Below are 17,616 nucleotides of genomic sequence, written 5' to 3'. Positions count from 1 at the left end.
ATATTGCCGTTAAGTGCCTTCATAACTTGAATTTTTCGTTAAATGAGGTATTCGTAAGTCGGGGTTCCACTGTACTTAAACAGGAACATGTAGCACACGAGAAAATGAACACAGGGATGACAAACTGTGTGTGTGAGTGTGTGTTGGGGGGCAACTAAGAACTAGAGATCGAAAACGCTAAATATAGAATTTTACCAACTGCTAAAGACTTTTAGCTTTTATTGTTTTTTAAACTTGCCCATGTGTCCCTTGTATACAGTATGTATATATTTTTGGTGATCTTATCAAAATTTCCACTAAATAACTTAAAATTTTGAGTTACATATTTCAAGATTTTTTACTTACTCAGAGGTATCTTAAAATTTACATATCTCAGAACGTAAACTTTTTTCTCAGTAGTGCAAAAATAAACTTCCATACTGATGTTTGGATCCTCTCATCACATCCATATGACAGGAAATGCTGCAAGCTAATAAGCAGTAAATGGAAGTCTATGTCACTTAAATTATGTGAATGTGTTAGTGGATGCGTTTCTATTAGACTTCTTGAGAATATTTTATAATCTTTAAAAGGACATTAAATTAAAGCTTCTGGCTGTTTCGGTGGCCTGTATGTACAAATAAGTATTTTAGGGCCACATTGTAGCTGTTTATAGGAGCAGCAAAAAATAAGATTATCTTATGGCTTGAAACTGAGTGTTAATCAAGTAAATCAACAGAATATTCAGCATGCTTTTCTATCATCTACTGCTTCTCCTTTTCACCTTCTTCCTCTCATTGTCTTTCCCTGTCTTGTGTAATGAAAAGCCTGTGCTCGGTAGCTTTAATCATCCTGGTCCTCTGCACTCCTAAAGGCAACGTCTGTCCATCTCATTGTGTCTATGGTCACAGAGAGCCCTGCCTCACCTGCCGTGACTCACGGCCTCTTGTCTTTTTAAACTCTTGATTAAAGCAAACATGTTTGATCATTAGTCTGGACGTCGTAAGGAAACGCTGCTTAAAATGAAGCTCTTGAGAAAAATGATGATCCAACAACAGCTAGCTCATATTCCTTCGGTGAAATGATCACTTTGCCCTCTCATCTTCCTGGTTTTCATGAAACTATTAAAAACTATGAACTGTTCAGTATTCCAAATCATGTTTCCTGATGACTGTGTACCACCAATCCACCAATCCACTAACTTACATTAACTATATACAAGGCATAAATAGTAAAGTAGAGGAAATCAACAAGGTAAAAAAATCCTTTGAGCAGGCACTTCTAATGCTGGTCAAAGGCTGTTTGTTAATCTTTTCTTATCTTATTATCACAATAACACAAGTGAAAAGTCAGAGATACTCTAGCACTACTAAGGTTGAATAACTTAATCCCTGAAATGATTCTACTACAGAGGTTGTGAAAAAAAAGATGTCATATGCATACCGCTGCTTTCAGTCTTTATGTTAAGCTAATAGCCTGCTGCTTATAGCTTCATATTAGACCTTAAAACAAGAAAGTTGTGTGCGACAACTGAAAACTGAATAAACATGCTTCCTAAAACAGAACTGAGGAAAAAATACTATATCATACAATTCATTGTTTTCTCTACGTGAAGTGCATATGCTGCCAATAGTCCTATCTCACAGAGCCATGAAACAGCATCATGAGCTTTCTTCTCCACCCAAACATTTCATGTCTGAAAATGTTGGAAATATCTCCTGAGAGTTATGGCTATGCCAGCAGCCTTTTTTTCCTCTTGCATATCCTCAACAGCTTCCCAGCTGTCATCTTAACTCTGACATTATTAATCCATCTGCCCGAATTGTTTGAACCTCAACTTCATCTACAGTTTATCTGTCTCTTACGTAGATCAATATCTGCTTACATGAGCCAAACATAAAAAAAAGTCTTTAAATGCAAACTACCACATGTTAAATGTTAATGCAATCTGTTCTTGCTGTGTATATATTAAAAAAAAAACCTGCCTCAACAGAGAATTTGCCAAAGAGCGAGAGCGTGTGGAGAAGAGACAGGAGTTTCTAAAGCTTCGCAGGCAACAGCAGATTGAGAGAGAGCTCACCGGATACTTGGAGTGGATCTGCAAAGCAGGTTAGACTCATCTTTCAAAAAGCATGGTTGTGTTTAGGAAAAAAAAAAAAAAAGGGTAAAAAAGAAAATCCCCTTTTTTTCCCTTTCTCTCTTTCGCTGCAGAGGAGGTGTTGCTGGAGGAGGAGGATGAGATTGCAGAGGAGAAGTCCCCACTGGACGGTGCGTGGTACAAGAGGAAACAAAACCTTCCAGGTGAAAACAGGGCTGAGTATCTGTTGCCTGCTTTACCATGGTCCATTACCACAGGAGGCCGATGGTAAACCAGGCACAGAGACGGTATGGCTCATCGTTTCCATCTCATGACTGCTTTTGGACATCATTAAACTTGTGCACATGGATCATTTTAAAGTCATCAGTCATGGATGTGATCTGGCTCTTTTTTTCACCTGTCTACTTGTTGCATGGACTTTTATGATGCAAATTATTACTGTGATTAGAGATATTTTTTTTAAACCCAACAAGCTAGCTGGCAATCCTATGGAGATGACAGAAGTCCAGGAACTCAATGCAGCAGCCAAAAAATTGTCTGGCATGTAACACTGCAGCATGTCGTTTTCACAGTTTTAGCCTTAGAAGTGCTGTTGAGCACAAAGAATGAGCACTTCAAGCAAAAGTACTGTAAACTCTTCTTCAGAGATCATACCCCACCCTGAACCACTTTGAAATGACTTCACATATGATTTGAGACATGCAGTTTACACCTCATTTTATTTTATTTGTTTAACTTTAAGATGGCTGTTGTGGTCTTTTGCTTGAATGTTGTTTTCTTTCTTCTTTTCTATTACAGTCTAATCTCACAGTGTCACGTATGTTTTGCTGGTAGTTATTTAGTGTTTTGTTTGTCGTGTTTTTGTGTAATGGTTGTCAGCGAACAGCTTGTAGGGGGATTAAGATCAAGTCCCGCCTGAAGTTAGCAGTGATTATTTGGATCTTTGAAAACCATGAACATGCAGAGTACACAAAGTAGTTGTTCTTGCAATTTTTAACTTTTCATGCAAAAATAATCTATGGCTAAACAGATTTTGTTGTGCAATTCTCAGATAATTAGCATTTATCTAAAATCTTTAAGGTTCTTTATTTAAATTTAACCAGTCAGTCACCTCAGTATGTTTAGTCTGTTTCCAGGCTTTTGAGACATTTGCATCATAACACATCAGAATTATTATAACAGTTGTTATCAGTTAATATTACTGACAAACCATTAGCAGATTTATGTATTTAGCTTGCTAATCTTTGCTCTTTTGCTAATGTCAAATTAATTGCTTCAGCAAATAACTATAATGCATAAACGCCTTGACCTCAAACATACTGAAAATTTGAGGACTATATTCTTAAAAACAGGAAAGAGGTGGTCAAATATCCAGCAAGAATTAAACCAGAAGCTGGTTGATGGTAGAGACATCTGACTGAAGTACAACTTGCTAAGGGACATTTAACCAAATATAAGTGGAGGTGTGCATTTGCAGTGTTGGGAAGGTTACTTTTAAAATGTATTCCATTACAGATTACAGAATACATGCCCCAAAATGTATTTTGTAACGTATTCCGTTACGTTACTCAATGAGAGTAATGTATTCTGAATACTTTGGATTACTTAATATGCTGTTTACAACTACATGAATGTGATTTATTACTATTATCTAAGGTCCGCAGCTACAAACTGTAGTAAAGGGACCTCTGGCTAATACGGTGGGTTTGTGTCGGGCTCGTAGCCGAAAACTAGTTTTACTTTGTTGTCTGGGTCAACTTTTCTAGCGAGACACAGAGAGAGGCGTTGAAAGGCTGCTCCAACGGAACTTATTGTTTCGGAGAAAAACACAAACACAGTGTACAGTCGAGTCTTAATAGCTTACTTACAACTGGGCTTGTCAGGCACTCTTCTTGGCTGCAGTGGTTATTATTATATTTACATGCTTCCAGCTCCCGTTTCTGCTCGATGACAGCTTGTACTTTTCCACTCTCCTTTTTTCTCCCTCCTCGCGCTCACAGACACATAACGGGTATGGCAGTCCATTCTCCCTGCAGCACGGACTACACTGCCCATGAGGCTACATTCTTCAGGGCTATGCCTGTAGCATTCTGCCTATTAGCTTAGCACAACAACAACAACAACAAAAAGGCCTCTCTCACCCAGGAAACATACAAGCTGTGTCCCAAAACGTCGGCTGCATCCTTCGGAGGACCCGGCCTTCGCGGTCTACGTGGGCCGGGTCCTTCGAAGACCGAGAAGGCCGGAAGTGCGAGGCTGTGAAATTGGACGGTCTAGCCTTCAGATTTGCGTCACCGCTGTGTCGGTGTCCGTCTGCTCCTTGCTATCTAAAATATAACAGGACACTGGCGTAAATTCTCGACCGTCTCACATTTCTGTTTAACGTTTATTCAGCTGTGTGAAAACCCCGGAGGAACCCACCCGATGGATTAATAAAGTTTTATTTAATCTAATAATCTAATAACTTTGATCTCAGCCAAACCGATTTACTCCGGAACAAATAAAACAGAGAAAAAAGGCAAACAATTACATTTTTAAGTTATCCGAGTGACTTATATATCATGTTTAACCTGAGTAGCGAAAGAGCGGGGGTCTGAAAATGATGAAGCCGGGAGTCCGCTGCTCTCGCCGGCTGGAGTGACCATTGAACCCCCCGGCTTGCTATCGAGCTGGTGGGTAACAGACGTCTCCGAAAACATCGGCACACTTTTGCAAATATGCAATATCTTGCTAAACCAAGCACATATTTGTAATTTACACAGCTACTTTCTCGCCTGAAAATATGTTAAAAGTTTATTTTACAACCGACAAAGATTAATAAGACTAATTTTAAAACTTATTAGCGGCCGCCATTGTTGGCAGCTGAAATTTGGCTGAGCCGCGCTATGAATTCTGGGATATGGTGGGCCACGAAGGACACACCCGACCCATCCTTCAAATTCAGGGAAATAAAGGACGAATTTGTAGGAGTCGACGAATTGGGACAGCCTTTGTCGCCTGGCTGTGACGTAATCGGCCTTCAAATGCGGCCTCCGGAGGATGCAGCCGACGTTTTGGGACACAGCTACAGTCGCAGAGAGAGCATCACCCTGTAGCCATGGCAACCGTAACACTGCCGCCTGGAACAACAGAACATCCTGACCCGCAACAACAGGAAACAGGAAAATACCGCCGTGTAATCCATTTATTTCAACAAAGTAACTGTATTCTAAATACCACCTTTTTAAACGGTAACTGTAACAGAATACAGTTACTCATATTTTGTATTTTGAGCCTGTATGTATACTTTTAACTCTATGGGAATTAGAGAAAATCCAAAATACATTAAAACCTGTGCACCCAGCAGTTAAAATAAATCGTTTAAGCCCAAAATTACTGTGACATTCATGCCTATGGTGAGTGTACTATGTAAACTTATAATCTTAACTGTATTTGTGCTAATTAGTGGTTTTTACTCAAACAATTACTCTTATTACATTTAACATTAAAATAAAATATAAAATATAGCGCGGAGTGTTACATGAAGTCCTAGTGAACATCTGTAAAATATGCTGTCAGTACAGTGCAGCCTGCTGGTCATGACTGCAAAATATATCAGCATTTATGATTAGCCAGACATTTGATTGCTAATCATGGTTTCCACTCTGCCCTCTCATCTTCACTGTTCTTTGTCTCTGTCTCTCTCTCTTCCTCATGATGTCATTGCATTAGGCCCGATGTGAAGGGAGGGGTTAATTAGTGGGATTAACAACGATAGTCTGAAGGAAACTTATTGAACCAACACACATACATACATGACGGTAAACTGATACACACACATTTGATACACATGCATGCTAATGACTCCAGCAAAATGACAGTAGTCAGCAGCGTTATTTCCCTCAATCAGTTATAAATGGAGGATTAAAACGTATGAGGCACAGCTTTAGAAAAACCGCTCTGATGTTGTTGAAGCAGAAAATATGTATTTGGCATCCGTCAGATGAATGACAGGTATGATTAGCGGAGCACAGTGTCAATCATAGCTGCCCGTCTGGAGAAAAAAAGGATTATAAAACTCTTTATTCTGAAATGATTTACTAAGACTTTTAATGATAAGAAATTGAGGAAATTAGCCTTTTTATAACGTACTCTACAGGCTGGATATTTCATTTATAGATAAAAGATGTGCGGCAGCTGCTTTCAATTACTTTCAAAGAACAGAAATTTGAAAGAAAAAAAAATTTAAATATAACATCTGTTGCTTTTCTCACAAATATGGGGTTTCTTTAATTTAATCATTTATTCAGATATCTCCTTGTTTTCAAATCAGTTTGGCTGTTTTTTGAGCTCCTATAAATGAATCATTATATAATGCTTACAACAAAGCAAACCCGCCAACCAAAACATATGTTATCTTAGTGCAGGTACAGGCATTTCTTCAAAAACCGAGTTTTTACAGGTTGATATTTTCATAGCTGCTTTTTTCCCTCTCTGAAGAGGGAACAAAGGTTTCTGGGATTCAGTTACAGAAAGAGATTTGATGATGAAGAATTAGACTTGGAGTGATCTCAAAGCCGTATTTATTTTCTCAGCCTCCTTCCTGCCTCTCAGCTGCTTTCCCGAGCAGATATACAGGCGTTTGGATTTAATGAACGAGCCCACCACTCCAACGGCACTGAAGTGGTCACATGACCCTCACATTCATGTCATGCTGGCGGTTTTTCATTCCAAGGCCGACTTCAAGCAGCAAGGCAGAAAATCTCCAAATGAAAAACGTGATTGATGCCTGCTATTCATAGCTCCCAATTAGCTCACCCATCTTCACCACACGCACACAGTTGTTCCATTGGAGAAAGAAAATGCTAGCATTTCTTGGCATAATTAACTTCACTTTCACAGATCTGCATTAAATAATGCAGATGAAGCAGAACAGGTCCTACTGTATCCTCATATACATTATTATCCTTTTACATCCGCGCTGTTCTCTTTACAGTCCTGAAGCGAGGCAAAGTGAAGAAGGGTAAAAATGACCTGATCAGCGCTGAGGAGGGGGAGGATCCTTTCGCAGACATCTCCTCTGTTGGTAAATCTTTTTTTTTTTTTTTTTTACCCACGTCCACCAGCAGGATACCTCTGACCTTTACATGCTGTCTATTCACAAACACGACCTTTACAATAAACCCCCCATAAAGGCTCATCTTCTACAGTGAACACGTTCTCTGACTCTGTCGCCTCCCTTTATCAGATCAGGATGCCATGTCTCTGCAACATTTAAACACGAGGCCAAAGATCTTAATAATGTATATTATTCTAGCAGCTCTTGGATTCAGAGACCGAATGTCTAAAGTTTCTCCTGGCTGTGGATCACCTTGAGGGCAAAGGAGCATAATTAACTTTTCTAATTAGACTGTTGAAATAGCAGGAGAATCACCTGCAGCATATTCAAATTATACTTTTTAATATTAAGGGACTTCATGCTTCCCAACAAAGCCAACGTGTAATTGCTTGTCTGTGGGTTGGAAACAGGCATTAGCAGGGTAAATGAAACAATTTAGCTGCCTTCTTTTTTTCCCCCATTATCTGATCCAATGACTGTTTTTTTTGTTTGTTTGTTTCTTTAGAAAAAACATTGCTGAGGGAATAGATGTCATATATATTCCATGTCTCATCTCACTGGTTTCACTCATAATGCCTGCAGTTCTGCTGTGCAGCACAGAAGTAGTAGGTGCACAGTTTTAATGAGCAGCTGCAGGTAAATTTCAAGGAGTGTTTAGGTGATTTAATGGTTTGATTTATGTCCCATGGGGAGATTTTTAAAAAAAAATTTTAATCAGTTTACAATCTTGGCCATGAACAAGTTTATTGCTTGGGAGCAGATTTAAAAGTGTGTTAAATCTGTTTAGAGCACATTTTTCTACCTAGTATAACAGTTAAAAGAAACTTTTTGTGAGCTTAGCTCAATAGTTGCCCCCAAAATAGCAGCAACTTACCAGTAACTTATTAATACCAGTAACTAAAAACTTAAAAACACACACTGAAGATTAGGATAATATAAAACCAGCAGTCTTAAAAAATGTCTATAGCATGAAAATAGAACATTATTTCAAATTAAAACAAGATAAATACGAACAGAACTGAGAGCCCTACCCCATGTTGTTCTAAAACTGTTCTATTTCTACATTGACCAAACCACAGAAATATTATTTTATTGTGCATTCACTGAATCAGTTTTGTCCTTTCTATTGGTGTCATGTGCAAAAAGTCTCAGTCTAGTGTCGAGTGTCCCTGTGCACCAGACAGTTACAGCTGACTCAGTTTTCCTTCAATACTTGCACCTTTTTCCTAGTGACTTTCAGTTTCTTCCTTGTGAAGATAGATGTATCAGACTCGTATTCAGAGGAGGGCTTATGCGTAATATCGGCGGTTTAAGTCTGGGAGATTTTTTCTAGGCGGATGTTTCAACTGCAATTTTAACCCCTTATTTGTTGTTAGAAAGAACGGCCTTACAACTATGCATGAGAAAACTGAGCAGTACCAGGAGGTGAAGATGCAGCAGACGTGGAAAGTGAAATCCAAAGTGGTTCCTGCGATAATAGGAGCATTAGGGGATATTAGTAGCATTATGTAAACCCCAAACTGGAAAACTGGAAGAGTAGCTCCAGCAGATTCTACGTACAACATTCAAGCCTGTGGTAAACAATCCAGACATGCTGTGCAGAATATCTCTCTGTAGGTACAAATAAAGTGATCTGAATCTCAAACACCCTGAGACCAGTGACACTCGCTTTAGGGGCATAAAATTAGGATGCTACCTTATCTGTATTTATGGGTCTCAGTGGGTACATTGTGGTAAAGGAGAAGCAGTGGAGTACTTTAGTGACCTGACTGGAGCAAATAAATAAATAAATACACACACACACACACACACATATATATATACATATATATATAGAGAGAGAGATAGATATACACACACACTTTTACTCTGTTTTGTATTCCATGAGTACAGACCTAAAATTTGAAAGAAAAAAAAACTACAGTTGCATCAAAGCCTTCCTACTGCTCTGTCTAACCTGCATGAGCTGCTCATGTGTAGAGGAGAGAGGTTATTTACAGAGAATTAACAGTGCCTTTGACACTGGGTTCATAAAGTCTGTTGTGTTTGTTTTGGTTGAAATTCTGAGTGCAGCTTTCTTAACCCAACAGAAGTAAAATGTTTATTTCTTCGAAGCAAAAAATCCCAATACACAGAAGCCTGAATATTTAATTACACCACAGCTGAAAGGGCAGGATGTGATGCATGCAAGCTCTTATTAGAAAACATTACTGTAAAAAAAATTATAAACCAAACCACACCAGCTTAGTTTATATGAGTCACAGAATGTGAGTCTTTTATGAATGAAAGGCAGGAAACCAGTGTGCCAAACACATACCCATATCCATCACACAGTTCCTGTAAAACTACAGCTGGCCTAAGTGTTTCTATACAGATTTACCTTACAATAAAATTTTGAGATCACCAGGGGAAAAAAGCAAAGGAAACGAACAGTGATTCATTGTGAAAACTGTGAATCTGAGAAATAATTAGACGCTGCACACTCACACATTTCCTTTCTCACCTCTTGGTCATCGTTTTCAGCTCCTCCTGGCTCTCCGTTTGGTCGGGCCAGTGTGAAAAGCAGCGGTAAGATGGACAGCTCATCTTACTTCCGGCGTAAAGAGAAGAGGACCCGCTTCTTCATCCGCCGCATGGTGAAGGCTCAGAGTTTCTACTGGATCGTCCTGTGTGTGGTTGGCCTCAACACACTCTGCGTGGCCATAGTCCACTATGACCAACCCGAGTGGCTTACAAGAGCCCTCTGTAAGTGTCAGAATAAAATGCACTCCTACATACTCACTTATTCACCGCCTGTATGACTACACGCTCTCTGTTTTGTTGCTCTGTCCATCAGACACTGCAGAGTTTGTGTTTCTGGGTTTGTTTCTGACTGAGATGACTTTGAAGATGTACGGCCTCGGAGTAAGGAATTATTTCCACTCCTCCTTTAACTGCTTTGATTTTGGGGTAAGTGTAGGCTGTAATCCAAGCTTCTGTTTGGTGATGACTGGTGTCCTAAAAGCAGAGCCACACACATCAGGTAATAACTTTACCTTCTCCTTTTGTCTTCAGGTGATTGTTGGCAGCATTTTTGAGGTGATCTGGGACATGATTAAACCAGGAGCATCGTTTGGTATCAGTGTGCTGAGAGCTCTGAGACTGCTTAGGATTTTCAAAGTCACCAAGTGAGTTCACTGTGTGAAACTACAAGGTATAACCATACATTTGTCACGGTTCTGGGTGATTTTGACCCAGCATTTTGAGTTCTTATGTTTTGGTATGATTTTGTATTATGGGTTATATTCTGATTCGCTTGTTTTGCTTTGTTGATCATTATTATAAATCTATGTTTCAGTTTATTCTGGTTAAGGGTTTAGTTCTTAGGTTTTGTCCTTGTGCCCTCGTGTTTCCTGTTTTATTTTGAAGGTTTATGTCTTATATCAGTGTTTCTAGTTTTGCTTTCTCTGTCTCGTTAGGTCTAATTTCTCCCAGCTGTGTCCCCACCTGTTCCTCGTTCCCTCATGTGTGTATATATAGTGTGTGTCCTCCAGTGTTCAGCGTCGTGTCGTACCCTCAGATTCGCCTTTGTGTTTCCGGTCTCAGCTTTCATTGTTCAGTTTATGTGTTTGTTATTTGCTGGTAATAAAGCTGTGGTTTTTGAGTTGCTATTTTGTCTCGACGAGTCTCCGCCTGCCTGCACACAGATCCCTGACAACATGCCTTCAATGCAGAAATGTTTTCTTTGTTTGCACTTTGCAGCCCCACCAATATTATTGTGTTCATTGTGTGCTGCAGTTTAGATGAAAAATGTCTCCTTCTTGGTGTCATAAATCAGACAAAGTGGAACACAAAAACAGTATACAGTGCATAACTGTGAAATATACATAACGTTAGAGTGAGAAATCTTAAGGAGTCTGCTTTTTATCTCTTTGCCTTGACTTTTAATCTGAACACTTAAAATGTGTCTTCAGGAAGCAATACAGGAAAAGCTTTCAATGAATCATAAAACTGAAAGCACTACTTTACTGAGCAAAACCTGAATCTAGCTGAAAATTGTATTGCATTCATTTATATGGTTCTAATTGCACTCTTAAGGTCTTCCCACAGTATTTCTTTTTCAGACATTCTGTTGTATATTTATTGTTGTGCTTGACATAACTGTCCTGTTGTATGAGCTCTTCGGTTTGGGCATCACACAGTCTGACCTTGGTGTTAGGTGTAGGCTGTGTGCAGACAGGAATCGTGGACCCAAAAGTGCAGACACTTGGAGGCACAAAGTAAACTCAAAAAACAGCTTTAATGCTGAACTAAAAAGATACCAGAACTGAGACTTTAAACATAAACTCAGGCAAGCAGGCAAGCAGACAAACACACAGCAAAATAAACGGTAGATCGCGACACAGAGAAACACAGGGCTTAAATACACAGAGGGAGCAATCAGGGAATGGGTAACAGGAGGGAAACACAGCTGGGGCAAATCAGGCCTAACGAGACAAGGGGAAGCGAAACCAGATACATTAACCTCAGACAAGGACCTTCAAAATAAAACAGGAAACATGACACAGACTGAACTAAAGACACAGACTCACACGCACGCACTGCAACAGAGGGAACAGAGACGTGGGACCAGGGCAGACACAGACACTGACTGGACACGGGGATATAGCAACTAAGGATACACAGAGACGCGAACTACACAAGGGGATACAGCTGACAGGGGAGACAGAGCAACTAGAGAAGACAGAGACATAAACCATAAGACAGAACTCAAAGAAACCAAAGACTAGAAATTATAAATAATATAATAAACTCAAAAACCCTGGGTCAACGACCCAGGCATCCAAACACTTGGGGTTAATTTATTGGGTTGTCCACTCCTGCTAATATTGTGGCATTGTGCTAATACACACCTGCAACGTAACACTTGGACTGCACTTGACTAGACCTGATAATAAACTTACCAATACATCTATAAAACAGTTTCTTACCAGAAGGTCCTAAATATTGAAGCTGTGTTCTTCTATTCTTTTCTGCCTTGCTCCCTGTACTGACAATCATGTCATAGTTTATACCTTTCATGCCATTAGATTGGCCTTAATCTTGTCATTCAGTGAGACTGGCAGCTGTACACCCTGACACACTGATTTGTTTTATGCCACCTACACTTCTTGTTGCTATTTGTTCCACTCTGCCCTCCTCTGCTTTGGTTGTTCTGATATGTGTATTTGCAAGATTTGTCATATTATTTCTGTCTGAGTCTTCCCGTTTGTTTGTTTGTTTGTTTGTTTTTTGTGTGTGTGCTCCAGTATGTACAACAATAATTTCTTTGTGCCCCTCTTTTTGTTTGCTCTTTCATGTCAGATACTGGAACTCTTTAAGGAACCTTGTTGTTTCCCTCCTGAACTCAATGAAGTCCATCATCAGCTTGCTCTTCCTCCTGTTCCTCTTCATTGTGGTCTTTGCCTTGCTGGGGATGCAGCTCTTCGGAGGACAGTAAGTGATTTGTCCAACCTCATCTGCTCTTTTTCCTCCTCTTCCCAACCATTTATAATTCATCACACGAGCACCAACACAAACACAAATCCTCTCCTCTTCTACTTCTCTACTCATTTCCCCACCTGACCCTTCTTGTGTATGATCCCTGGCCCAGCGTGGCAGTGGTGACAGACATGTTGACACAGCAGGTAGCTGGCAGATCAGCAGTAGTGACTGCAGCCCTTTGATATCACTCTCAGCAGGAGCTCCATGTCTTCTAACAACGGGAACACCTCATGATTCTGGGCTGGCTGCAGTTAATCAAAGGCCTGGCATCCGGCCCCGTCTGACTCAACTCACACACAAACATTTTACTTTCTCTCTCCTCACATATCATCTCACATCACACAAATACTGCTCTGGTCAGATAGTTTGCCTTTTTAAATCTACAGTACTAAAATTATTATTAAATCCTGTTGAGTGCTTAAAAAGAAGGTAACTGGATGTCTCTTGGCTTGTGAAGATATTTCACATCTCGTCCAAAAGGCTTCCTCACTTCTATAACAACTGTGTGACCCAGGTATTTAACCCAATGTAGGGGGCCCTTTGGAGGTATTCCTGAGGGTCATTGATCCCCTATTGATCATGTGAGCCATCACAAGCGTGGATCATTGCAGCTCCCGAGGTTTCACCAAGTGTAAATCTCTATATGTCATGGCCCTGCGTTGTAGTTTTTGGACATTATAGTGTTTGAATATTCTGAGTAGATTCTTGGTTTCATTTACCTCATGCTTTAAGTGTTTAGTGAGACTAATTCCTAACCTCAGTGTTTCTCTCGTTCTCTTGTGTCTAGCTTCCTGTGTTGGTTTTTGTAGTCTCCAGCCTTATCTCCATGTTTATTTTCCCGTTTCACCGGTCTTGTCTCTGTCTCCTGCTCTCTCAGCTCAGTCATGTCCCCGTCTGGGCTTTGTTCTGTCCCTCCACTCTGTCGTGTCTCCATGTCTGTTTTATCCCCAGCTCCTGTGTCTAGTCACTTGTTTTAGCCTGTGTGTGCACTCCCCAGCATCTCTTCTGTGTAGTCAGTTGCGTCTGGTTGCTGTCTCTCCATCTCCATCTTGTCTCTATGTTGCTCAAAAGAGTGTCTTTTCTCCACTTTTTTGAGAATGCCAAACTTGGGATTAATAATATCCTACCTAGTTTGGAATACCCTATGATCCAGAAACTGACATTGTACATGGAAGCCATGTTATATCTAGCCATTAAACTCTAAAGAATTTATATAATATAAAGAATAAAAATTTTCACATTTTAAAGTCTAGAATGTTTAATCAACCAACCATACAACCATCCATCCATGTTTACCTGCTTATTCAATTAATGGTAGCAGGGACCTGGAGCCTATCGTGCACGTGTTGCACTGTGGGAGAATGCCAGACCACCCGGAGAGAGAACCCATGGAAGCATGGGGAGAACATGCAAACACAACACAGAGAGGGGTCAGCTGGCTAGCAGGAGGCTGGCAGGAAAAAAAACAATCAAGTAGAACAATTAATCTCAGTGAAGTTAGTCCAAAGCACAAGGAAGCACCGTGCTTCCCAAGTGGGAATAAGCACAGACTGGAAAACCAGGGTAGCTGAGGCAGGGATTATATTTGATTGCAGACACGGATTCAAAGAGTAGTAGTGAAAAACAATCAGAAAAAAATTACACACAGTGATGTCATTTGTGAGACAAAAAAAGGTGCTGGTATTTCTGTGTGTCCACCATTTGAAAAACAATAAGCAACACATGGAAGTATTTAATATTAAGTAGTGGAGTAGTTCTTAACCATTCTTTTTAATTTGGAAAAACTGCACTTATTTGCTTTGCAATGTTCTTCCTCCAAGAAAGTTTAAACTGAACAACCAAAACACATTTAAAATGATATTTTAACCAAGTAGTGGCACATTATGTGAAAAAACAACAACAACAAGTTTTTCATCAAAAACAGGCTTCTAGATGTATTTATCAGTGTCAATGGTTAGTACTGTTGCCTCACAAGAAAAAGGAAAAGCCTAATGTGCTGAGTGACCTTTTTATTTGGAGTTAGTATGTTCTCAAAGACTGATTGTTGTAAATTCGAGCGTGGATGAGCTGTTTGTCTCTCTGATGTCCCTGCCTTTTAGCAAAGTCAGCTGGGGTGATTTCAGTCACCACGAAAACACTGGTTTGCAAAGCAGTTAAAAAACATGGATGGATTTATGTTCCTCCTGGTCAGGCATACCTAACTTAAACAAAAATTAAAACAAATAGATGAGTTTATAAGCTGTAGTGTTTAATAGGTTGGATTCTATGTCAGGTTGTCAGAGTGATGAGTCCTGCATGATGTTATAAATGTTATAAATACGCTTTTATTTAAAGCATTGACCTCAGATGGTTTAAGAATCTCTTCTCCATTGTATTTTTCTCCGCTCTGGCAGGTCATAAATACACTCAACTGAAATGCACAGACGGCCTTCATAAAAACCACAACTGAATTTCTTTGAAGCAGGAGGCTGTTGCCATGGCATCAAGCCTTACATCAGTCTGCAGCATCATTAACATCACATCAGTCTCTGGTGATGGACAAGTGTGAGATGAGTCTGACATCCACATGGTGCTTGTAGCCAGCTGAGCACACCAGGCTGAGCACAGTGTTCTCTGCCCACCATAACAACCATGCTATTGTTAATTCCCTTATTCGAACATTTTTACCTTTAAAAATGTGCCCAGGATTTTAAATATTTTTTTGTGTTCATGAGTCTAAACATAGAAGTGGTTCAGTCGGGTCAGGTAAAATCTAAAGAAACCGCAACAGTTCCTCAGACAGAGCTTCGTTTTAAATAAAAAGTTTTCAAACCTTTTTTTTTTTTCTTTCTTTCTTTCTTTTTCAAACCTAAGTAGAAGACTGAATGGCCTTTTAAAAGGCAGCAGAAGTGCTTTGTTATACCCAGGCTTTATTTTTGGCTCAGAGATTATGTACTTGCTCTCAGAACGGTAAAAATTCTGAGAACTGAAAGATAAACAGCTTGAGGTAGAGGACTGTGTTCATCCTCCTGCTGAGACTCACAGGACATCGTTGACTGTTTTGCAAAAGTGATAAGCTCAAAAGTGCAGGATTTATTATAATGCAATAATTTTTGGTTTTCTGTTGGCTGCTTTGTAGCTTTCAGTTTTAGAGGTACAGACCTTCTTTTGTTGATTAACTCTGACTTTTTGTGGGCACAGGAGAGATGGCATTTTTACATTTTCTGCTCAGACCCTTTTAAGTGTCCAGGATTGGTAATTGTACATCCTTTCAAAACAGATCAGAAACAGAAAACATCAAAGGACAATTGTTTACTCCCAACCTGTTTGACATTCCAGTTAATGAGTTTTTGGAACATTTTAAAAGACTTGGCATTTCATCAAAAAATTTAAAAGATTAATCTGCAATGAAAATAATCACTCGTGGTCAGTCAGTCCATCCAGGAATTTATTATGCTGCAAAGATGTAATACAAATTAAAATTCATCCCATCATTTTCTACAGTGTTTCAGAACTTCTTCAAAAACCAGAGTGAACAAAGAAAAATCAAGGCTGAGGTTCCACAGAAAAAATCCGTCTGACTGTGATCTGAAATGCATTTTTAAAATAAATGTTACCAACACAAATGAATTGTTTGTCAAGTCTTATGACACTTCAGCGTTAGCATATTGTGTAGATGCTAATCTAAAAGTGCTTGCTGAGCCTGCACCTGCTCAACTTGCTTGTTGAAGGAAGTCGCACATTGACCATGGCGGTTAGCAAGAGGAAATTCATGTGTTATGGTGCCACATCATTGAAACATCTTTACTAGCTAATGCTAGCTGTGGTCCTCAGAGCAGTGAAAACAGTTCCAGCGGTAGCTTGCCTCGCCTCGCGTGCTATTCCCCATCAGTTTACTGTGAAAGATTCACAGTTTATCCACAACGTGCATGCGCAAATCACAAAAAAAGAGATGTTAAACAGTGACAGCTACAATTTCCTATGAGTACAAAAGAAACAGAGCTTTGAGCAACAATAGACAACCGTGGTCACAAGATGGCAGTGATCTAAAGCAGGGGTAGGCAACCTTTTTGATCATGAGCGCCATCTAAAATTTCCTCAGAGGTCAGTGTGCCATATGATTGCATTGGCAATAAATTTAATAACACTCTATATTAACAGTTACACACTATGCAGAACAACTTTATAGAATTATATTTGTTCGCAGATGTTGGCAGCTATCAGCGAATAGTTATCAGCTATTTTGAAACAAAAAAAGACTTTTTATCCATAACAAGAACTCCATAACAGTAAATGTACTATACAACAGAAAATGCAAATGCTATTTATGGTCTCCTCACAACAATGATAAGAAAAATAAACTGAACCAATATGGCATGTTTGTTAATACAGAGACACACATGTTAATGTGATCTCTGGTCTCCCACTCAGAGACACAGGTCTCCAAGTGTCCAGCATTCAGACCTGAGGACACTCATGTGAGAGAAAACCTGCTCACACAGATATGTAGAGCCAAATACTGTCAATAAGGCCTCTGCAATGTTCTGAAGACAGTTAAACTTGTCAGGTAGTGATGTCCAGCAGGTGAAAATGAAAGCTCCATGAACACGCACAGCTGTGGATTCCAGCTGCATTCGTAGTTCTGTAAACTTTGACCCCCACAGAGTCGAGGTTTTCAGTTCAATCAGCTGCATTTCGATGTCGCATTAACTGGCATTAACTCAGCCAGTTAATGCGAGACAAATACAGCTGCTCATTAAAGCTTTCTGGTTTGATCAGAAAATAAAACATTGGTCCATACACCTGAAAGTCCCGAAAACGCATTGTGAATTCTGTCTCGAGTCTACGGATGTGTCCGTGTATTTCCAGGGTGCTGACAGCTCCTGAAGCATTTGTGTCGGGTCTCTCCTCCTCCTGCCTCCCCTTTCCCTCATCCACC

The 17,616-nt window shown here is 39.7% G+C and overlaps 1 protein-coding gene across 1 annotated transcript in view; it reads left to right on the top strand.

Annotated features, from left to right (window-relative positions):
- The window catches only part of cacna1bb (calcium channel, voltage-dependent, N type, alpha 1B subunit, b), a gene marked incomplete in the record, with an annotated part of 232,306 nt that overhangs the window by 135,490 nt on the left and 79,200 nt on the right, over positions 1-17,616 (top strand). Inside the window, 7 exon segments of the mRNA XM_042220572.1 lie at positions 1,973-2,088; positions 2,191-2,280; positions 7,053-7,142; positions 9,699-9,920; positions 10,012-10,124; positions 10,230-10,342; positions 12,519-12,650. Coding sequence (XP_042076506.1) covers positions 1,973-2,088; positions 2,191-2,280; positions 7,053-7,142; positions 9,699-9,920; positions 10,012-10,124; positions 10,230-10,342; positions 12,519-12,650 — 876 coding nt within the window.

The sequence above is a fragment of the Haplochromis burtoni genome, unplaced genomic scaffold (assembly GCF_018398535.1).
Source record: "Haplochromis burtoni strain Fernald_Lab_line unplaced genomic scaffold, NCSU_Asbu1 Contig_51, whole genome shotgun sequence".
NCBI classification, from domain to species: Eukaryota; Metazoa; Chordata; class Actinopteri; order Cichliformes; family Cichlidae; genus Haplochromis; species Haplochromis burtoni.
The sequence above is the reverse complement of the archived record's forward strand: the minus strand, read 5'-3'. Positions and strand labels throughout refer to the sequence as shown.